The sequence below is a fragment of the Mirounga leonina genome, unplaced genomic scaffold, assembly GCF_011800145.1.
Source record: "Mirounga leonina isolate KUSES-001 unplaced genomic scaffold, KU_Mleo_1.0 Mir_176, whole genome shotgun sequence".
NCBI lineage: Eukaryota > Metazoa > Chordata > Mammalia > Carnivora > Phocidae > Mirounga > Mirounga leonina.
The window spans coordinates 40,230,545-40,254,639 of record NW_023270454.1 but is presented as its reverse complement, the minus strand read 5'-3'; the positions used below and the strand labels follow the sequence as shown (position 1 = coordinate 40,254,639).

General features: G+C 38.0%; 1 protein-coding gene across 2 annotated transcripts in view; it reads left to right on the top strand.

The window, feature by feature from the left end:
- The window catches only part of HHIP (hedgehog interacting protein), a 95,535-nt gene that overhangs the window by 46,505 nt on the left and 24,935 nt on the right, over nt 1–24,095 (top strand). For both annotated transcript variants that reach the window (XM_035022997.1, XM_035022996.1), the window contains exons 5-11: nt 10,799–10,950; nt 11,330–11,503; nt 12,227–12,370; nt 15,799–15,920; nt 18,250–18,373; nt 19,347–19,477; nt 23,348–23,429. In XM_035022997.1, coding sequence (XP_034878888.1) covers nt 10,799–10,950; nt 11,330–11,503; nt 12,227–12,370; nt 15,799–15,920; nt 18,250–18,373; nt 19,347–19,477; nt 23,348–23,429 — 929 coding nt within the window. The remainder of the gene's footprint in view (nt 1–10,798; nt 10,951–11,329; nt 11,504–12,226; nt 12,371–15,798; nt 15,921–18,249; nt 18,374–19,346; nt 19,478–23,347; nt 23,430–24,095) is intronic.

Here is a 24,095-nt window from a genome sequence, read left to right as displayed (position 1 = left end):
ATCATTTAAATGTATTCCTCATCTGATTAAAATGTAGGACTACACATTCTGTATTTCAGAATAACATTCCCTTCCAAAATCTTACTATTTGACAGGCCAGTTGAATTTGAGGATGGCTCTTACCTATCCATTATAAGAGTTATCTTTTATTCAAATAGCATGTTGCAATTTACAAAGGGATTTTACATTCTTTGATTATCTAAACAAGCTTATGAGAGGGAGGAAAGATACTGAGAAGTTTTCACTTGCCCCATTAAATAACCAAGTAAACCCCTCAAAAGGATTCTTGAGTGTTCTGCTCTATTCTTGGGTGGCATATTAGTTTTTATGTATGTTTCACTTAAAAATCCAGTAAGAAAAAAAAAATAATAATAAATAAAGTAAATACAAATCCTATAAGAAATACATCCTCCCTCATGTTTAAATAATGATTTATTTAATGATTTTAAACCCCTGCTCAACTCACAAAAATATTTGGGTGTTTCACATTGAAAGGGACAGGTAAACCAAAATTTTAAAGCAGAAGAAGAAAGGAAGGAGCACAATAATAAGGGAGGGAAAGAATAAAAGAGGTTTGAAGGAGAATAGAAGTATTCTACAGTGGTGGTCATGGGCTTGCAAGAGCTAATTGTGTTGTCTCTTCAGATACCAGTCAGTGACATCAACTTGCCGGTTTGAAATTGGCTACAGTGAGAGTACTTACACCATGGAAATATACACAATTCAGGATTTTTTTTTCCAGATAGTGTATCAGCATATTGCCCTAAAACTAATTTAAGCTTTGTGTTAAACTAATATAACCTTTGAGTTATAACCTTCATTTTATTCCCTCATAAAGTTTTGGAAATTTAAGTAAGACTGTTTCAGTAATGTCTCAAGCTATCAACAATGGATACTGATGAGGAAATACAATCTATCCATTGTTTGTTCATTTCTTCATTTAGGAACTAGTTGGTGGGGCAGTGTCACATAATTGTTTACATTACTTGTCCTCTAATCACAGACAGTGTCACATAATTGTTTATATTATTTGTCCTCCAATCACAGACAATCTCTGTTTTGCCACTTCTGGTTGTGCATTTTGGGCAAGTTACTCAAATCCTCTATGCCTCTGTGTCCTTATCCAGAACATAAAGACAATGACAGAATAGTATTAAACTCTAGAGTTGTTATAAAATTTAAGCAAGATAATGCTTGTAAATTACTTAGCATGGTCTCTGGCACATAGGAAGAATTCATTATGTTACCTTTTATGACAAGGCTTCCAATGTGGTTAAGGTCTTTCCTAAGACACCAAAAGACCAGAGATCCCTGCCTTCAAGAAGCTTGCAGTCTAGTGGAGAATTGGTCTAGTTCCTATTTTACATATCTGACATTTTGCTGTGTCTAACAAGGTAGCTGCCCAATATTTTATCCATTTACAGTTCAGTCTAGAAATGTGTACTTTTTCAAATCTAAGGTCCAATAAGTATTAAACCGCTAGGTTGTAATAGCAAAGTTTAGTGTAGCTACAAAACTTTTTTGCTTATCATTTTTATTCATTTTTAATTCCCATGAATATTCTTGTAGTTTCTGTCAAACTCTTGTTAATTTATTTTCATGTAGCCTAAACACGCAGCATCAAAGCTTTGCTTTCTCTAAATGCTTCCAACATCTCTATAAATTTTCCTTCTTCAAAAAGGTATTTAGGGCCAGGATTTTGCTTTTGAGAATTGATATTTTTGTAGTTTTATTATTTTGTTATTTCAAATAGATGTCTCACACAGTTTAATTCTATTGAGGCTTTTTTTTCTTTTAGAGAAGATGTTTTGGAGAACTGAACTTTGGAATACCACAGATATTATTATCCTTTGACACATATTGAGACAAATAGTCCCTAGTGTTCAAGCCATTCCCTGGTATCATACTGGATTCCTTGGGCAGCATCTGTTACAGGTTCTATGGCAGCTCTGCTTGGACAAGATAAAAGGTCCAAGTCAATCCACTATCTAATATGCCATACTGTGTTGAATATCACAGTTCAAATGGGTAAAAAGCTTAGGGGAAAATAAAAAGATGAAATTTCATTCCACCCAATAAATATAAAGTTTATATAAAATAAATCATATGATACACACATAAAATATTCTGGCCATAATACTTTTTAAGTACATAATTGAGTATGTTTATACGTTTTCCCCCCCATAGGTGTGAGATATCAAAAGAACATTAGTATTTGGCATAAGAAGCAACTGGGAAGCTGGATTTCTAGAAAAGAACCACTTCTAGTATCTTTCTCCTATATAGGTCGTAACTTAAACGCAGCATGACTGATTTATTTAGTTTATGTTTGAAAAGAGTGGGGAAGAGAATTGTTGAGACAAACTAGTGGTCTAGCAGTTTTTATCCAGAATAGCTCCCGTTTGTACTTTTTAAGTCTGTTTTCGCATTCACTTCAGAAGATAAAATGTAGAGTCCTAAACACAGATTTGACATGGACCAATCGCTACATAGCAAAAATCGTATACTTCATGAGAAACTGCCTAAAAACTGAATTGCTGGGTGGCCTCCAGCAGCTCTCCAACCTCACTTGAAGCAGGTCAGATTTCTTTGTCAGGGGAGTGTGACAGAGGTGAGCTTGGGTCCTGCAAGCATTTGAAAATTGTATTTACTTCTTGGAGAACTAGAACAGTGGGTGAATACAATGAAGCCAGATTGGGGCCTTGAAGAGACAAGACAGTACCTTGAAGAGCATTCAGGTATCAGGAAACCAAGACAATAATTGGAGTAAGTTAAAAACATATCTAAAAGAAAAGCCAAATCTGGAAAAATAGGGGACTTTTTTTTTTAAGATTTTATTTATTTATTTGACAGAGAGAGACACAGCGAGAGAGGGAACACAAGCAGGGGGAGTGGGAGAGGGAGAAGCAGGCTTCCTGCTGAGCAGGGAGCCCGATGTGGGGCTCGATCCCAGGACCCTGGGATCATGACCTGAGCCGAAGGCAGACGCTTAAGGACTGAGCCACCCAGGCTCCCCAGTAGGAGACATTTTAAAGAAAAGAAGAAAACTATTGCTATTATAATAGGTCCTGAGTATATTGTGGCTGGTTTCATTCTCAGAGAATAAAGGTAAAAAAAGCCAAAGAATGAATAATAAAATGACACAAGATATTTTATAAAAATGTTAATCTTCAAGTAGGATTTATATGACAGGAAGACTACCAAATTTTTCCCAAGTACTCTTTTTTTTTTAAAGATTTTATTTATTTATTTGAGAGAGAGAATGAGATAGAGAGAGCATGAGAGGGGGGAGGGTCAGAGGGAGAAGCAGGCTCCCCGCTGAGTAGGGAGCCCAATGCGGGACTCGATCCAGGGACTCCGGGATCATGACCTGAGCCAAAGGCAGTCTCTTAACCAACTGAGCCACTCAGGCACCCCTCCCAAGTACTCTTTAACTTCAACTTCTTCAACAGAGTTGTTTATGGTCTCCTTCTCTCCGGCAAGGAGGATGGGCTAATGAACCTCTCAGATTTTCTCTGGAGTGTTTTCTGACACCAAATGAGAGCTTTTTTCCCCACACCAATAAATTATTCATCCAACTGGGTGTGCAACAATTTCAGTTCTGATGCTAACTATCCAGAGTTAGCCCAGACACCACCGATTAAGGGCTCAGTCCCACAAGACTGCCTTCAATTCTGGGACCAGTTGCAAATAGGGTGCCTAGGCTGTCCACATTTCTGCCCAGCTGACTATAAATTCAGGGGTTTCCATAAGCCTCCCCTCAGGCTTACTAACTCACAGAACTCAGGAAATTGCTTTACTTACTGTTACTGGTTTCTTATAAAGTCTACAACTCAGGAACAGCCCAATGGAATTGATGCATCGGGCTGCCACCCTCCCAGCACCTCATTATGTTAACCAACCCGGAGGCTATCTAAACCCTGTTGCTTAGGGCTTTTATGGAGGCTTTATTATGTATGACTGATTAAATTATTAGATGTGATTGGTTAAATCATGTGTGCTGGTGATTGAACTCAACTTTCAGTCTCTCTTCCCTCCCTGGAGGTTGTCGGGGGTGGGGACTGAAAGTTCCAATCTGCTAATCACATTTTTGGTTCCTCTGGCTACCAACCCTCATACTGAAGCTATCCAGGGGCTCACCAAGAGTCACTTCATTAGCATAGACTCAGGTAAGGTTGACAGGGGTTTATTGTGAATAACAAAAACACCCCTGTCACTCAGGAAATTCCAACGGTTTTAGGAGCTCTGGGCCAGGAACCCAGGACCAAGACCAAATATATTTTTCATTATCCCATAGAACCAAATCATGCAGCCCCTCCTATAAGCTAACTCAGGATCCTCAGGGAACTGACTCCTTCTGAGTCCAAGTTACACTTTTGGAACTACCGAAAAGCATCGTTTCTCATCTTTTCCAGGAGTTACGAAGAAATTAAGACTCTACAGCATGTTTCAAAACTTATGAACAAAACAAAATCATACAGTTTTATTGAGCTTGAAATCCTCTAGTTTGTAGAAATGGTTTGTCTACATTTAATTTTAACGTTCTTTGCATCCTGTGATAAACACAGCAGTTTTGCTTGTGATTGAGTTCATATGTGTCCACATGCTACCTGATGGTCTTCTCCTTCTCCTTCTCCTCCTCAATTCTGAAAGGTGTTCTTACTTCATTTTAGAGGGTGGTGGCTGTTCTTTCATTACTGACAGCTAAGAGAGGGTGCTTGCTGTGACAAAGCTTCCGTTATGTATCTCTGTGAATTTATAGATGAACTTAACTTGTCTCTTTCAGGATGCTCCCAGTAGGGCATGGCCAAGATGGCTCAGGTCATAAGTACTCTGGATCCTTTTAAAAAACAGATTAAAACATCCATGTAGTAGGCAGAATAATGCCCCTCTCCAAAAGATGTCTTCATCCTAATCCGTGGAATATGTTACTTTACATGGCAAAGGGAACTAAAATTGCAATGGAATTTAATTGCTAGATTGCACATAGAGAGATTATTCTGGTTTATCTGGGTGGGCTCAGTGGCATCACAAATTCTTAAAAGTGGAAGAGGGAGCAGAGGAGGCCTGAGTGATGCCATAGGAGGAGGATTCATCCCTGTTTCGGGCTTTGAAGATGGAGGGAAGAGGACAAAACCAAGAAATGCCAGCTGGCTTCTAGAAGCTGGAAAGGAATAGGAAATGGATTATCCCCTAGAGCCTCCAGAAAGAAACACAGCCCTACCAGCACATTTATGTTAGCCCAGGGAGACCCATGTTGGATGCTAACCTACAGATTTTAAGATAATAGATTTGTGTTGTTTCAAGCCACTAAGTGGTAATTTTTTTTACAGCAGCAATGGAAAATGAATACATCTGGTATTGTATTTGAACTAACAATTCTCAAACAAACCTATTTCTCATTTTGGAATGGCAAAAGTTTGCAGTCTAAGAGAAACAAAAGTTTTTGCATGAGGAGGAGCCCACGTTGGCTTCCAAGTTCTCCTGTTCCTTTCCTGGTGTGTAGGAACAGAAAATGTAGGTATGTGAGTAACAGTTAATAAGGAAGACCTGCCTCTTAATAAAAGTATCTATTTTATAGAGAATTTTAAAAATACCACCACTCTGTTCTTATGTTAATTCTCAGAAACTCCTTAATTGTTAAGAGAACACCAATTCTACTAGAGGTCTTCATTCATACCTGTGTCATATGCATAAAATAAATTGGAAGATGGTCTTATTGTTTGTAGAAACTCTACCTAATATTCTTCACGTAATTTAGATTTCACAAAACTAAGCTTTTTCTTTTCCTTACCAAGTTTTAGCGCGGAGAAACCTTGGGTGCTAATATACTAATTGGCCTGTGTGTCCAAAGTTACCCAGAATATGTATTTACTCCCTTTAATACTTGTTTTTTGGGCCATGCACATTTCTAATAGTGTAGCAATGTTTAACTCTCCCTCTCCCCCCGCACCCAAAAATCAGCATCACGAAGTATGGTGAGAATGGAACAACTAAAAACTTACTTTGTTATCTGACTTTGTATGTATACTATTAGCTTCTGAAGGACAGAGACTGGTTCTTATTAATTGTCTTGTCTTATCCCTGGTGCCAAGTACAATGCCTAACACATAGTAGGTATTTGATAAATATTTGTTGAATGAATGTCAAATGCAAACTTTTTATACAAAGACTATATATAACAAGGTATATATTGAACTTAGCACTGCATTATTTAGTTTAATTTACATTTCATTGCTTTCTCGATACCATAAGGCCATTCTGTAGAGTACCAAATTTTAAGCTAGTCACTTGCCAAAGGGTCACTAAGAAAAACTATGCAGAAATGAGAAATGGTGCTTCTAGTTCAGTGCTGCCCAGTCTTGTTTCCTAAAATATATAAGTCAGCATTCCCTGAAAAAGAGTAAGGCAAATTTTAAAGATAGAAATCAGAAAAAATTGACTTTAACCACATTGAAAGTATGAAGGGAATGATTTCCTTAAAAATCATAATGAAAGACCATGCCCACAATTTCTCTTTAAAAAATCATTATATATATATTTATTTTATATATTACATATTATATAATCATTTTATCATTACCTCTCTTTTTCTTTTTTTTTTTTTAAGATTTTTTAATTTATTTATTTGTCAGAGAGAGAGAGAGAACACAACAGGCAGAGGGAGAAGCAGGTTTCCCTCTGAGCAAGGACCCCAATGTGGGACTCGATCCCAGGACCCTGGGATCATGACCCGGGCCGAAGGCAGATGCTCAACCGACTGAGCCACCCAGGTGTCCCTACTTCTCTTTTTTCTAATAGATACTTCCATTTTCTTCAAAGAAGAGGAATATTCTTGGTCAATTGGTTAGAACTTTGATATGTTCATTAGGGAAGAGTTTGTCCCAAAACTATAGGACTAGATCTGATCTTGTACTCACATTAAAGTCATCAATACTCTCTGTTTGGGGTATTTATCTCTTTTCTGTTGACCCTGTGAAATTGCTCCTGAAAGCTGAATGATAACTAGAATGGCAGTTAATTACTTATTTAAAGTCTCTAGGAGGGTTTTATGATTTACTCTGAAACATGGGTCAATTTAAAGTATACAGGGACATTATTTTCAAATCATTCAACTGCCTGATTTTGAAAAATCAGTTGTGCTTGGTGTGGCACTGCCCAGAAGTTGATGCAGTTTGAGAAAGCTGAGCAAAGGGGAAGGAAGGGTCCTATGGTAGGTAGCCTATGATGCTTGGGTGAGGTTTCAGTCAGTGAACTTAAAAAAAAAAAGCACTACCCCCAAACTGAGAGAACCCAAAGCATTATTTGTAAATTACTTGCCCATTTCTAGCATTGATGTACATTCCCAGAAGCACAATGTGCACATCAAGCATTCAGTATTAATAAGTACAATTACATCAATATATAATCAATTATAATTATACAATTATATCAATATATCAATAATAATGAAGTAACAATCATGGAACACTACGTCAAAAACTAATGATGTAATGTATGGTGACTAACATAACATAATAAAAAAACAAGTGTTTAAAAAAAATAATGAAGTGCAGAGTATCATGGGAATGTTTTGATAAATCGCTGCTTTTCACATGAGTCAGGATAAGCATTTTGGACATTGGTTAATGTTTCCAAAAGTATAATGTTAGAAGTCAATGTCTTTTTGAAAGGACTGGCTCCCTGGACCATGACTCTTCCATTCGCCATTCTATCGTCTTTCTCCCTTTTCAGCCAGCTTGACTGAACTGATCACTAGAGCTTCATTCGCCCCAGATGCTCACTAGAAACAATTTGATAATTTGACATTTCTGGAAGGAGTGCGTGATTTTCATTCCATAAAAGCTACACATAATTGAGGTGAAAGGATGGGGAGGAAGAAGAAGAGCCAGTAACATTAGCACAAGGACTTTCCCCTGAGCCGTGAGAGCTGATCTGCTCGCCTGCCCCGCCTCCTGGCACCAATGTCAGGGTCTCAGGCTGGGCAGTTTTCTGGTGCAGACTGTGGTTGGAGCAACCAGAGAACCCTGGAGGCCTCAAATGTCTGATGGCGTTTCTGGCGTAGTCGCCTCTAGCAGACCCCGCTCCAAAATTTAAACCTTTAATGCCAAACCAACCTATTTCTCCATATAGATCCTGAAGAATGGACCATACCTCAAACATAGGTTTGCATTTGAGAGGTAAATCATGACTTGTCAGTCACATACCTTAAATAGACATGTAACTCTGAAGGCCAATTCAAGCTAAATGTGAGCCTATACAGATGCTCTAATCTCCTGACAGTGGTGGAATAACCCCCCTTCACAATCTCTGAACATTTAGGAGTCATGGTTCACTACAGAGTTTACAAAGCTAATTTTGAGAGACACTCTAGCATATTTACAGAATACATGAAATTTTTCATCAATGTAGTTATGAAAGTATTTCTCTGAAATAACTTAGGAGTCATGAGTCATGTTTCTAAGCCAACCAAATCACTACTTTGCACCAAGAAGTTGACTTTAAAAATACGAAATCATATGTAATAATCAAACAAATGGAAATCTACAACCTGAAAAACTCAGAATTATGGACTTTTTAAAACTGCATTTTAGATTTATTTTCTTGTCATTCAGATGTCTCATCCTGTTTCCATATCTGGCACTTCAACAAATGCAGTGATGCCCCCAAATTCATTCATGCGATAGGTGAATCTCTAAAGTGAACAATTGTCTTCTGTCACTTTTGGATTTGTTTAAATCTCTTTCCCCATCTTTCTACGGTGCATGAATTCTACATTTCTAATTCCTGAAAAGCAGTTAGCACAGTTTTAAGCCATGCTGCTCTCCAACTCAAATTGTATTTCAGATGATTTGATTAAAAACTACAAAAGAACTACTTTCAGCAAAAGCTTCTTATAGTGGAACACAAATATTTGTGAAGTGGGCATAAAGTGCTTACCCTGCACTCACAGCTTTAAAGTGAAATACACTCGGAAGAGGAATTAATCACAAACTAAATCCCACCCCTCGGCTTTTTTTATCCATCTGTCAAAGCGGTTTAAATGTGCTTTTCTACAATCAGTCCTTAGTTATGCATCCCAGCTTTCAATGTCTCCTGAGAAGAGATATTTGTTTAATGAAAACACTAAAAAACAGCAATATCCAATCAATATTAAAATCATTATAAGATAAGCTGAAAAATAGAGGCTCATTTTCATTAATCATAGTCATTAGATCCTAGATCCATACCCTTCAATGAGATCATTTTCATTGAAATTCGTACTAAGCATAGTGTGACATGCAGATGAAGAGGTTGACTTTTTTGACACTTGAATAATGTTTTGGTAGTGCTGGGATATTTGCATCCACTTTAGTATTTACACGCTCTTAAAGTTTGGATGTCTCCACTTTGGATGGCATATATCTGAAGCAGTTTTTCTCTAGTCCAGGAGCTAAATCAAGCAAAGTTGACTTTAAGTGAGCTTTTATGCCTAAAACGTTAAACTCTTCAATCCATGTAGAATCCAAACCACACACAGCTCTTTGCTTTGGTAGTAACACAAGCTCTTCTGTGGGAGAAGAGCATGAGGGTGCTTCCATTACTGAGCATGACCTCGTGAAGAAGTCGCAGTGTTGGAGATCGTTTCCCTCCTGTAAGACTCCTAAGGGGTCACTTCCAGCTGTTCGCCACAGGAGACGTGGTGTGTGATGCAGTCACGTGGGTAAAGGTGATGTACTCGCAGGAGTTGCTTCATACAGTTTCCATGTCACATTTTTCACCAGTTTGAATAACTCCTCAGACTACAGAGAAAGCGCTCACTAGCTTACTAGACTTTGAACTTTAAAACTCTGATCTAGATAATTTCAGATACTTTAATTTCATTATAGAAATCCCTAGACTACTTGTGGGATAAAACAAATGTTCAGACCATATTGAGTTTCATCAAGCTGAATTAGCAGAAAATAAAGATAAAATGCCTTTCTATTTAAGAACATGATGATGTTTTAATTGTTACAGCATTTGGCATGCCTAACATATACAGTTCTTGACATTCGTATAATAACAAAGAAAGTTGTTTAGGATCTTTCTTTTATTTCCTAGTATTCCCTTTCCTCTCTAGTATTTCTCCCACCCCCATGCCAGCCCTGGTTTTTAGCTCTCCTCCCATTTCTCCATCCGTCTATAAAGAAAAGCTCTATGCTGTGAAAGATACATGTAAAAATACCTCATTCCTATGCAGATAGGCCAAGGCTGCTTATTACCTAGTTATGATGAACAGACCACCATCGTTGTGACAACTGATGTAGATGCCTCCAGGGTAAAACAAAGGTTTACATATTACACAAGCAATTTAACTGTTTTCTAAACATATTGCCAAGACAGTGGGAGTTGGCAGCCCACACTGTGTTTTAGGTTTGGGAGACTTGGATTAGAAGTGACTGCTGATTATGAACCTTTTTATTTGTCTTCTATGAACTACAAGCAACCTAGTAACCCGGCAAAGAATTCTTTGTAGCACTTAAACTTGTCTTCCTAGCTTCCCGAGATTGCATACACAAATCACTTGACAAAAGTGGTGTAAGGGTCTTGTGCATAGATAACCACACAAGACAATTGTCTTGTTCTAACCCTTAAAGAGTTCTGCAAAGTGAAATGTTTTATAATCCTTTTTTGTGCAGTAGGCAAGGAAGAAAAGAAAAGAGTTTGGGCAAAGATTATCCAGAAGAAAGAGAGAGACTCTTTTGGGGTTCCAGTTGAAACACAATAAAGAACATAATTAACTTCACAATTCTTTGTGTTTTTCATTTGACTGCAGGGAGGAGATGAAAGAGGTCTGCTAAGCCTTGCATTCCATCCCAATTACAAGAAAAATGGAAAGCTCTATGTGTCTTATACCACCAACCAAGAACGGTGGGCTATCGGGCCTCATGACCACATTCTTCGAGTTGTGGAATACACAGTATCCAGGTATCACTAAAATGCCCTGAGGCATAAATATTTTTCAGTCTTATTTTCTCATTATCTCTTCCTAGTTATTTTAGAGGTTAAGGTGACAGCAATTAAACCACAATCTCCATCTTGCTAAAAACCACGTATGTGTCCTTAAGGAGAACTGAGAGAAATGGTAGCTTTGGCACTTTTCCTCAATTCTCTTTCAGCTTATATGCCTCTTCTGAAACATAGAAAATAATGTCACCTATCGGGAATTTTTATTAGATCCATTTTAAGCATATGTTTCCTTATTTACACACTAAGTGTCTCTCCCCTGTTTGTGTACAGTTTACTTTCTGGTGGGTTCACCTTACATCTTTAACAATTATGATATTGCTTCCTCCCCACGATGTAGAAAAAATCCCCATCAAGTTGATTTGAGAACAGCCAGAGTATTTCTTGAAGTCGCAGAACTCCACCGAAAGCATCTAGGAGGGCAACTACTCTTTGGTCCCGAGGGCTTTTTATACGTCATTCTTGGTGACGGGATGATCACACTGGATGATATGGAAGAAATGGATGGTTTAAGGTAAAAAAAAAAAAAGAGAGAGAGAGAGAGAGAGAGAGAGAAAGAAAGGGGAAAAAAAGCTCCCCTTGATGTTAAAATGTTTTAAGTGACAGCCAGCCCCGGGGGGGGGGGGGGGGGAGGGGGGGGGGAGATGTCAGAGCCAGTGAGTTAAGAATTGTCTTTGGGGAGAAAAAAAAAGAACTGTCTTTGACTTATGTCGCCTTGGTTAAATATTTAACTTTTATAAGATGAAGAGGAATTCAGCCATACGCTGATGGTATTTTTGGAAGTCGCAGTACCCAGATGTTCTAAAGTGCATTCGTGCCGCGTGGGTCGCGGGATACACAGGCTGGGAGAGGCACAGCTCCCTCCGCAGGCTCTGGGCGGCAGCTCGAGTGCGTGCGTCCGAGCGCGGCACACTCAGGCTAGACTCAGAGTCCGCGGCGCTTCTGCGGGCGCATAAAGCGCCCGGACTGGCAAAACATACACAGCACTTGCAAAATGTGGCACGCCCTTGATGCTGCCGTCCTCGGCCACCCTTGAGCTGCGTCGCGGTGCTGCCGCTTGTCTGAAGCCAACCTGCCCCTGGCTGCATTTCCCACGATTCGGAATTTGTAACTTTAAATAATTTTGTCTCAAATGAGGGGATGATTCTTTGGACTGTAGGGCAAGCGCCCTACATTTGGTTTAGGCGAAATACTTAACAAAAGCAGAAACACTGAACCTTGTCCTCAACTTTCTCAGTGATTTCACAGGTTCGGTGCTCCGGCTGGATGTGGACACGGATATGTGCAACGTGCCTTATTCCATACCACGGAGCAACCCGCACTTCAACAGCACCAACCAGCCCCCGGAAGTGTTTGCACACGGCCTGCATGATCCAGGCAGGTGAGAACACGATCTGTCCTCTTGCCTCTGCTGTAAAGCCAGGCCGGGATTCGGGAACTGGGAAAAGAAAGAGGGGTCGAGGCACAGAGGTCGCTCCAAGGTCGCGCCTCCAGAATCACACCAGCTCATTATCTGAGCACTCTTTCTTCTATTAATGTGTGAAGCAGATTGAGAAGGCAGATTCGACATATGGAAAAGGACAAATTCATGGAGAAAAATTGCCTTAAGATTCTGGAATGTTATTAGATAATCGCCTTTGGACAGGTGTAATGATTAAGACTTCAGTTCAAATTTAGAGAGATAATTAACCTTTTAGATTTTCTCCTTAAACCCCCCCCAAATGAAATTTTCCATACACATTTATTTTTTTATTTTTATTTTTTTTAAGATTTATTTATTTGAGAGAGAGAGGAGAGGAGGGGCTGAGGGTGAGGGAGAGTCTTCAGCAGATTTTGCACTGAGCACCCAGCCCCACAAAGGGCTCTATCTCACGACCCTGAGACCACCGCACTGAGATCATGACCTGAGTCGGAACCAAGAGGTGCCCCATTTCCATACACATTAAATGGGGGTGGTAATAACTACCTTGCAAGGAGGCTATAATGATTTACTACAAATCTAGATTAAAGTACAAAGTAGAGTGCCTGACATACATGGTGGGTTTTAAATAAATTATAGTTCTTATCATAACTTTACTTAACATATGATGATGCAGTATCAGTTCGTAAGGAGTTGAGCTCAATGTTAACGTTTTTTCACTTGAAAAAAAATTATAAATACTAAAGGAATTCATACTGATGGTTTACTATAATAACTATAAAGAAAGTAGTACTAAGATGTACATACAGTGAGAAATTTGGGGTACACTTAAAAAATGCTATGAAGTATAATATAACAATTCTATGATGAAAGCTTCATCCAATCTGTGGTCTCTTGTTCATACTACGGGATATTTGGCCACATTCATTCATTTACTAGCTAAGTTATTATTGCTATTTAATGTTTATTGAGTGTTCACTATGTGTAAGGTGAGTATTTCTCGAACTTTTTATTTTTATAATCCCTCATGCCCTTCATCTCCGCTCCATCAAAGTCCAAGTCTACAGTTCATTTCCTTTTTGGCATCTCAGCAGATCTTAAAATCTGTGCGACAGGGAATACTTAAGGTGGGTTCAGGATGTGGAGGAAACTGTCACATTCCATTCCTATAGCTCAGAATTCGCAGATACCACCGCAAAGAGCACTTTGAAGTCGAGCAGCCTGAGTCACCACAGTCTCACTGGAGCTTTCGTGCAACCTTTCCAGGGGTCCTGGACCCTCAGTGCAAAAACACAGGGTGAGGCGCTTTTCAGACCTTGCATATGGCAGGATGTCTGTGCCGTGGTGTCTTACCTCCTCTGGCAGCAGCGGGCTAAAGGGAAGTCGTGCCTCCCTCCAAGAACATTTCAAGCAGAGAAAGATTTAATAAAGCAGAAAGGAAACTAAAACAATTATTGGCTAGAAGTAAAGCTGGATTGTATTAAGCACCTTGGTGCAGAGTACTGAGCTAAGTATCTAACGCACATTATCTTATTTATGCCTCTCAGCAGTACTCAGTGGTAGCTGGCATTGAGCAGAAGGCATAGATATTTCCCATAAACCCCCTGACCCCCATACAGGCATAGCCTCCCCATTAGCAACATCCCCCACCAGAGTGGGACATTGTTACAATGGATGAACCAACACTGACACATCATTATCAGCCAAAGTCCAGAGTTTCCATTAGGGTTCACTGGGGGTTGTACATTCTGTGGATTTGGACAGATATATAATAACATGGACCCACCATAGGGTATCATACAGAGAAGTTTCACTGTCCGACCTCTTTTTTTCTAAGAAACTAAAGGTTAGAGGGGTCAAGTGGTTCTCAGTGGCCACGGTATTCAGCCAGACCTAGGCCTGATGGCCATCTCCACCTTTGGGAGACCTGGGCTTTCCTTCCAGATTTGTTCTTTTCTTAATAGAAAGAGATCAAACCTTCTTTTGTCATAGTTTCTCCATCTTTAAAAGGAAGACAATACAGGAAAAATGTCTCCTCCTGTATGGATTTAGTTCCACTTTAAGTCACATCATGTCTGTGTCCTGTTCCCTGCCAGGCATTGTACTCTGTGAATCATTGAATTAAAGAGGACAGTAAAGGGACTGTTGCCACAGAACAACTAACTCATCTTTGACAGGTCAGGCTTAAAGTTTCCCTATTATGAATGGGATCATTTGGATGCAACAATTTTTGTTTTGTAGTTGCTGTTACTGTTGAGATGATTGCTACATATGACTCTTAACGTCTCTTAAGACCCAGAACTTACTCTCAGGTTGTTTTGTTTTCTAGTTTATTTAATAGTCCCAATGGTTTGGTTCGGTTGTCAAGTCATTAATGTATTTTGTTGACCTAAAACAGTGATTGCCAGTGGGATGATTTTGCCTCCAGCAAACATTTGGCAATGTCTAGGAACATTTTTGGAGGGGTTCCTGCTACTGACATCTAGTGGCTGGAGGCCAGAGATGCTGCTAAACATCCTACATGCTCAGTACAGAACCTTCCCTCTCCCCCATCTTCCAGTCCCCTGCTCAAAGAATTATCTGGCTCAAAATGTCAATACTACCAAAGCTGAGAAACCTGAAAACAATGCAACACTGTTTTCCACATTTGTGAGAACTTCAAAAATTATATTATACAGCTTCATTCTTACCCCAACCCAAACTCCACATGCCCAATCCCTCATGGACTTAAACATTCAACAAATATTGAGCCCCTTTTATATCCCTGGGTTTGAATTAGGTAACAGGAATACAGTGATAAAGACGCTGGAAGTGGTCCCTGTGCTCATAGAATTTACAGTCAATGGCTTAAGTCATGGAAATATTCTAGTTCCAGACTGAGGGTGACACGAAGACACAGTTAATATAAAAGACTTCAGTGTTGTGGGACCAGCTTTATTTGATTCCCTATATTGTAGCGTACACTTTCTTTCCTTTGTTAGAGCAGCTTGAGCTTTAGAATATAGCGATCCCATGTAAAAAACACAAAAGTAATACCAAAACTAATTCTATTTTGTGTGTTGCAGATGTGAGTTGATGAGCGCTGGCTCTCATACCTTATCAGTGTATTATATATGTGGCAGTCCTTAATAACACACTAACAAATGTTTTAAGTCACTGTGCACATTCATACTAGAGAGAGATACCAAGAGAAATTAGGAATATTCTCCAGAGGTCATTTAGCTTCAGCGGAGTGAACAAACAAATCTGAATGTTTTTGTTGAGGATCCAAACGAAATAGCCCACAGGGTCCTTGCCAGCCCACAAAGGGTTCCCATGTCAGGAATCTCCAGTCTGAGTTTAGAAAAGACACGGTAAGAATTCATGGATGTCCTCCTTTTGTTATGCAGATGTGCTGTGGACCGACATCCCACCGATATAAACATCAATTTAACAATACTTTGTTCGGACTCCAATGGAAAGAACAGATCATCAGCCAGAATCCTACAGATAATAAAGGGGAAAGATTATGGTAAGTAGAGCATAATTTGTTGATTTGGCTTTAGTTTGGGCCTTGTTTTATTTTAATATATTAATTGAAGAGAAAAGGATTTCTACAAAATGAGCATTTGGGAAAGCATAAAAACATTGACCTAACAGTGGTAAGGGAGTAACTTGCACGAGTTTTTAAAGGTCCAGTGACACTCACAAGCCCTAGGAATTCCATTTGGGTAATTACCTTTCCATGGATTGAAGTGTGCTCTGTAGGTCCCAAAATTTAACGGACCTTCAAAAATTAGCTCTTTAGATTTTGCTCATCTGAGAGTCAAAATGAATAACTTCTATTTATTTAATATATAAGGGAGAACTTGTCTTAACATCTTATATACAGCAGAAAAAACAAGTTAAAGGTAAGAAATTGCTGAAACTAGCACACCCAATATGCTAGTCTCAGCAATTAGAAAAATAATGTGTTTCAAATAAGAATGTAATTTTTTTAAGTGTCTATTTTAGAGAAAACAACGTAATAGACTTGTAAAAACATGTTATTTACCCAAGTCATGAAAACGGGATGTTTAGACATTATTTTTAATAACATGATTACAAGAGTGTTTTAGAGATGCATATACAAAATAAAGTTGGGTAATAATGAAGGCCAAAAAACTCAGTATTTTTTAGTGTTTGAGTATTTACTCCTTTTGGAGGAAGCAATATATCAAAATTATTACGATTCAGGGAACACAGTAGATTAAGATTATTAAATTGATTGCTCCTTCTATTTACTCATTCAATACAGATATTTATTTAGCACCAGGAATGAAGCAGCTGTGTTAGTTCATGTGGTATTCAGTTATTTTACTTTATTTTTTTTTTCAGGTATTCCTGTGTTGTGTGTGTGTGTGTGCGTGTGCGCGCGCATATCTTATAAAAACCAAACCAAAGAATGATATGTTTTGAAAAAAAAAATCTTATGAGACACTGGTTTGATGGAATTTGGCTATATTTATGCAGATTAAACTAAATTCTCCAATCACATTAATTGGGGTTCTGCTGAAACTGGCTACAATATCCGTAGCCTTGCATTTATGTTTTCAAAACCCATCCACAGAGTCCTCTAACAGCATATACGTATATCAAATCACCACGATGTACACCTTAAATATTTTACAACTTTATTTGTCATTTTTACTTCAATAAAGAAGAAAACAAAAATAAAAACCAAATAACCACATCCACAGTACTTACTACATGCCCACCCCTGAAGTAACTTTATAAACTTGACTCCTTTCATTAGAGGAAGAACTCTGTGTGATAGGCACTATTATTGGCCACATTGTACCAATGAGGAAGGAAACTGAGACACAGAAAGGTTAATTAACCTACAACATAGAGTGGCAAGGCCTGGACTTGAACCCAGGTCGACTGATTCCAGAGTTCATGACCTTAATCATTCAGTTATGCTGCCTTTCAGTGAACTAGTTAAAACTTAATCTTTTCTACTTTTTATAATATAGTCACCATAACCACATGGGAAGGGAGAATTACTTTAAAATTACCATCTTCCCACAAAAGCTTTTGCCTAAAATATTGCCTGTTGATAATGACTTATTTGACATTAAGCACATAATAAGTAATTTTCAGATTAATTTACAACTGGCTTTAGATCTTTTCCATTGCAATTAGCGTATGCATAGTCAAGTATATAATGACATGCATGCAAAGACTGAGATATGTAACTATACACATGTACTTAAAAAGAACGGCGGCAATAGACATTGTTAACCATACAACTCTATAAACAAAACTATTAAAATAGTTTAAATGAAGATATCACTTGAGTGACAATGTCTTTAAATATACAAATGTGGTTTTAAAGATCTTTTATGTACTATACTTTTATTTTCATTAAAATATGAATTTTCAAACATTTTATATAACTTGACAGAGGTCTGGCTTAATTTACTGAGTATATGCAGAAGCATTTCTACAAAAAAAATTCAATTTTAAAACAATTGTTATTTTTTAAAGTCTTTTGGTTCTTAAGTAAATAACCATGATTTCCAAAATATCCAGATTCTAATTTCATCGAAAATTTGGTATGGGTGGCTATTCTAGCAGCAAACATTTGTAGAGCATTCCCATTTCAGTAAGCTGCACATGGAAGCTCTTTATATTTTATACTATTTAAGCAAAGGAACTTAATTATTTTTACTAAATATCTAGAACAGGATTCATCTTGTGTATCATGGGACACATTTCAAATTTAGCCTAAATTACCATAATTATATTACTTGATCTCCATTACTTTTATTTCATAAAAATGTTTCATTTGATCTAATGTTATGTTTATTTCTTTCCAGAAAGTGAGCCATCACTTTTAGAATTCAAGCCATTCAGTAATGGTCCTTTGGTTGGTGGATTTGTTTACCGAGGCTGCCAGTCTGAAAGACTGTATGGAAGCTATGTGTTTGGAGACCGCAATGGGTAGGTTTCCTGATACCACAATTTGATGTATCAAATGACATATCCATTGATTAGTGGGCAAACTGTCATAAAATATTCAAATGATTGTTTCTCTTTGGGGGTTAGGTCTGGGACACACATAAACATCATTATTTCCTTTTTGTTTCATTATGTATGGTGGTTTAATTAAAGAACTTCCTAAGAGATGCTTTTTAAACAAATTTGATTAAGTTCATAAAGTAATTTTTAAGAGCAGAGAAGTCTTCAGATGGACTTTTCATATTATGTAGGCTTTTCCCTTCATCCTAACATAAATTTATCATGACAATGAGTAATTTGAAAACTATTGTTATACATGACTTGTGTAAATATTTTCCAAATTATTTGGAAATTAGAAGGCTAAGGATTTTTGTTTTTGCCAGACTTTCAGAACTTTTAGCAACAGAATTTAATTAGTCTCTATCAGTAAGAATACTACACAATTAAATTTTAGCCTCCTTTTTAGAGGTCACTGTGTGGATAATTCTCAGGAACTCTTAGTGATGAAACCCACATTATGAATCTTGTTTCCCAAGTCACTGGCATTCAGGCATATGGCAGAACTGCTATGCTTGGTCGCTAAAAGGAACTAGAAAAGTTTACTGACCCCATGATCTTCCCCCTGTCCCTCTCTCTGATTAATAGCACAGCATGGAGTCTAGTCCTGGAGAGGAAGTATCAGTCTCTGGATGAAGGGGAGGGCTTTTCTCATACTCAGGTACTTTTAGTGCCCCCCTCCAAACAAAATACTATCTTTAAGTACTTTCTCCCCACATGAGAATTTCACAGTATTCGCACACATTATGGGCTATATTATTTTTCCTTTTAGAAGCCAGGTTTATGGCACAACTATTCATTGTGACCTTAATTCTAAGCATTTTATTGTGGTTGTTTTTTTTTTTTTTTAAACAAAAGCATATTTTCATTGTAAGTTTACGGTATATTTTTGTTGTAGGAATTTCTTAACCCTCCAGCAAAGTCCTGTGAGCAAGCAATGGCAAGAAAAACCACTCTGTCTCGGCAACAGTGGTTCCTGTAGAGGTTACTTTTCAGGTCACATACTGGGATTTGGAGAAGATGAATTAGGTACTGTACAAACTATTTCTATGAAGTTCCATTCTCACTCCCTAGCCCAAGAGGCTTTGTTTTGCTCTGAAGAATAAGTGTAACAGTCTTGCCCTCCATTTGCTGGCAATGTAACCCGCAGCAAGGGTGACCTACCGTGGAGATTAGAGATGGCCCAGCTATGTATTCTCTCCCAATGACCTTCCTCTGGGGGGTCTTCACATCTTATTTCCACTCCAAAAATATAAAAGTAACAAAGCAGGAAAATGGAAGGCAAGAACAGAAGAGAATTTTTGAGTCCTAAAGAGAAGAAAATCGTAAATGTCTACTGATACTTTAGATAAATCTGAGTCATTTGTTTCTATTCTCTATCTGAAAGCCTTTCCACTTATCTGTGTCTCCTTAAATAAAGAAAAAATCTGTTGTAATCTCAGTCTCACCTTATCCTCTATTTCTGAATTTTTAATTTTATTTTATTTTGTGCATTGGGGCATGCAGTTTGTACATGATAAGCTGAATTTGTAGATCTGCTTTCGAACAGAATAAAAATTATCTTCTGGATGATGATCTAAGGGATAACATAAAATATATTTGTTGGTATGTTATCAAAATGTGCACAGCTTACAAGCAAAAAGAAGTTGAAATTAGAATGCCATGAAAGAGTGAAAATGCTCCAAATTTTAAATTATAGAGATAAATGTAGCGTTCATAATGACTCTATTTAAAGAACAGCATCCAAACAAACCATGGCTGTTATGCTTCTTTAGCCTCCGAAATAAATTTTAGGTCTTAAGAAAGAAGAGTTGTGTTACCCATCTAAATCAGAATATTTTCTTTCTTTTTTTAATTTTATTTATTTATTTGTCAGAGAGAGCACAAGCAGGGGGAGCGGCCGGCAGAGGAGAAGCAAGCTCCCTGCCAACACAGGGCTCCATCCCAGGACCCTGGGATCATGACTTGAGCTGAAGGCAGACACTTAACCGACTGAGCCACCTAGGTGTCCCTGAATCAAAATATTTTCCCTAGAAGTCCAGCTTTGGTTTTATTACATCAGATGCAGAACTCACCAGGAATAGTTCCATGCCATTCACTTAGGTTAACAGGGACTTGACATGCATTTCAGAACTACAGGAATATAATGATTTAAAGAAGAGACCTCCAATCCCTTCTTTTCTTATTACAGAATTGAAAACATTTACAATTAATTTACCCTCGATATCTCCTAGCTCACTCAAAAGAACCAAAGAGATAACTCTTTCTCACTGAAATCCTCTGTTATGTAATTTAAATTTCATTGGCAAACTCTGGTTTTAAAATATAAATGAGGATTAAATTGTTTGTGGCAGAGTTAGAGATGAATATTTCGATGTTGTGACTGAATCATTCTGATTTCCCCAGACCTTACTGCAAATGACTCACCATCAATCATCCTGTTAGTGTCACCACCGCTGGTTAAAATACTCAAACATCTATCTGCACTTAATACTATGTTGGGAGCAGAACTAACAAATGAAGCATATACAATCCTTAGTGTCCAAAAGCTATAACATCGTGTATATTTATAATTAAGATTAAACATGCCTTGGGGCACCTGGGTGGCTCAGTCATTAGGCCTCTGCCTTAGGCTCAGGTCATGATCCCAGGGTCCTGGGATCGAGCCCCGCATCCGGGTCCCTGCTCCGCAGGAAGCCTGCTTCTCCCTCTCCCACTCCCCCTGCTTGTGTTCCCTCTCTCGCTGTGTCTGTCAAATAAAAAAATAAAATCTTAAAAAAAAAATTAAACATGCCTTCACTGAATTATGCTTTAATGTGAAACTCTTTGGCTTTAATTAGGAGCCACATGGGGGTGCCTGGCTAGCTTGGTTGGTAGAGCATCCAACTTTTGATCTCGGGGTTGTGAGTTTGAGCCCTATGTGGGGTATAGGGATTACTTTTTAAAAAAAGCGGGTGCCTGGCTGGCTCAGTGGGGGGAGTGTGCTACTCTTGATCTTGGGGTTGTGGGTTCAAGCCCCATGTTGGGTGTAGAGATTGCTTAAATAGATAAAACTTAAAATTTTTTAAAGAAGATTAAAAAAACTAAAGAGCCATAAGAAAATGAGTAGGTTTTTGCATTTTTTGAAACAAAAAGTATTGAGAGTCTGTTTTTTCTATGTGTGTGTTTTTTTGTTGTTGTTTTTTTTTTTGTTTTTTTAGCTATAAACCAGGAGGTTAGTTGTAAGAATTAAGTGAAATAAATAGTATAAAGTACTTGACAAAATAAATATTAATTGTTCTTTGTTTACATTCCTTTGCTTCCTAACTTCATTTTTATTTTTTCTGTTGTGTCTGCATTTTTAGTATAAACCCATAACATCCTTTCCAGAAGTAAGAAAGTAGTAGAATGTGCTAAAAAAAAAAAAAAAAAACACAATAGAGTGGAATAGAGAAATAGAGATTAATCAAGGACTATTTCATGAATGAGAACCAAATATGAATTTTAAAGCCCTATAAGCATATCATCATAAATACAGCTTATAATTCCCTATTCATGTGATCCATTATATGGAAGTAGTTGTACTAAACAAGAGTGGTTCTCTCCTCTGTTGTGTTTCATCATTGATAACACAGCCCAACACCAAGAATTAAAGAGGTAGAGTTGGGATGAACATCAGGTCTCTCTTTTCCCAAATATTTACTTTAATATATTTGTTTTAAAAAACTTAAAAGGATTCCATCTAGCCTCCAATTATCAATTAATAATAACAACATAGTAACCAAACCTTTTGATCTTAGGCAGAATAAATGAAGATAAAACTTGCCACTCAACACTCATGCTACAAATATTTATTGAGCACCTATTCTGTGCAAAGCTTTTAGGGATACAGCAGCAGATAAAGAGACATAAATTTTATATTTTAAAGGAGAAGGACAATAATAAATAAATGGAGATAGATATATACATATAGTGTCAATTAGTAATAAGTGCTTTGGAGAAAAATCCCATTGTGAAGAGGGATAGAGATTGCTACCTCTAGGGTTGGGAGAAGTGCAATTTTAGATAGTGCAGTCAGGAAAGATGATATTATGATATTAAGTACAGCCTTGAAGGAGGGGGAAAAGTCAACCTAAGGGAGATCTAGAGAAGGACAGAAGCCTGGGACAACTTGGGACAGGTAGAGCCTGGAACAGCAGCTGAGATAGGAACTGAGTCAGGAGCCTGGGACAGGAAGAACCTGAAACAGCGGGGACCTTAGATAGGAGCCTGCGACAGGTGCTCCTGTGTACAAAGTCAAGAGGCTAGCGAGACTAGGGAGGAGGGAACAAGAGGGTGATATATTGCAGATAAAGTCAGACAGAGCAGTAAAGGGGGACATCACAGGCCACTGCCAGGACTTAATTTTGCTGTAAGAGAGATTAGAAGCTATTGGAGGTATTGAAGCAAAGGAGCGTGATCCAATTAAATGATCTGACTTGCTTTAAAAGAATTTCTGGGGTTGGTATGTTGAAATTAAACATAGAAGAACAAGAGTAGAAGCAGGGAGATCAGTTAGAAGGCTACTGCCCTAATCCAGGAGAAACTGGTATCTGCTTGCTCTGGAATAGTAGTAGGATATAGAGAGAAGTGATTGGATTCTGGATGCACTGTGAAAGTACACTTGTGAAACTCATCATCTTTAGGCAAGTGATCTTCCTTGAGGATATACGGAGATAATACAGATAGATATAAATACACACACACACACACACACACACTCATATACCCACACATACATATATACATAGATCTACAAATAGATATAAAAAATAAATCTAAAATATCCACCTATCGATTTATATAAAATATCTGCCTAGGCAATAGGCAGTAAGGCCTTGTGATACTGTAAATTAACTTACTGTAATTCTCTCTTCACAGGTGAAGTTTATATTCTGTCGAGTAGTAAAAGTATGACCCAGACTCACAATGGAAAACTCTACAAAATTGTAGATCCCAAAAGGTGAGATCTCTTCATATTCCTTTAAGTCAAGTAATGTTTGTCCAAGTTGTTTTATTGTGTTCAAATTGGTGGTGACGAATTGCAATTAGCAGTCAACAAAGATGAACACTTTGGCCATGTGCATATGAGGTCTAGATTTGACTCTGCTGGACCTTAAAGCCTTACTGTGTCCACATATTCATGTCATTCTTGCTGCCATCAGAGAGCAGCATTCTATTTGTGGAATCAGCGTCCTCAGTTACATGCTGGAGAAGGACCCTATGTAGGGCTGTGGCTTTAGCTTTCATGTTGGAAGCAATAAACCCTCGGGTTCTTTCTAGAAAACCTGAACCATACTGGCAGACATTACAGCTGTTCAGTATGATTTTTTTCATCAGGTAATCAAGACAAGCTATTTGGCCGTTCAACATCTGAGCCTCATTTCAAAACTATCTGGCAGCTCACAGCTCTCATGCAGGCCTCTGTGACGAAACAAATGGAAACTGAAGAAATGTCATTTACCCCAGCAAGAGGAACACTTGAAAATTGAATCTTTTAAAAAATATATTTATCCCCCTGCTCCTTTCCACCCACCCATCAAAACAGCATTATCTTGAATCATAGTTAGTCAGTTGTTAATTTCATGGATAAAGTCAGAACTCTCAGCAGCTGCTAAAATTATATATT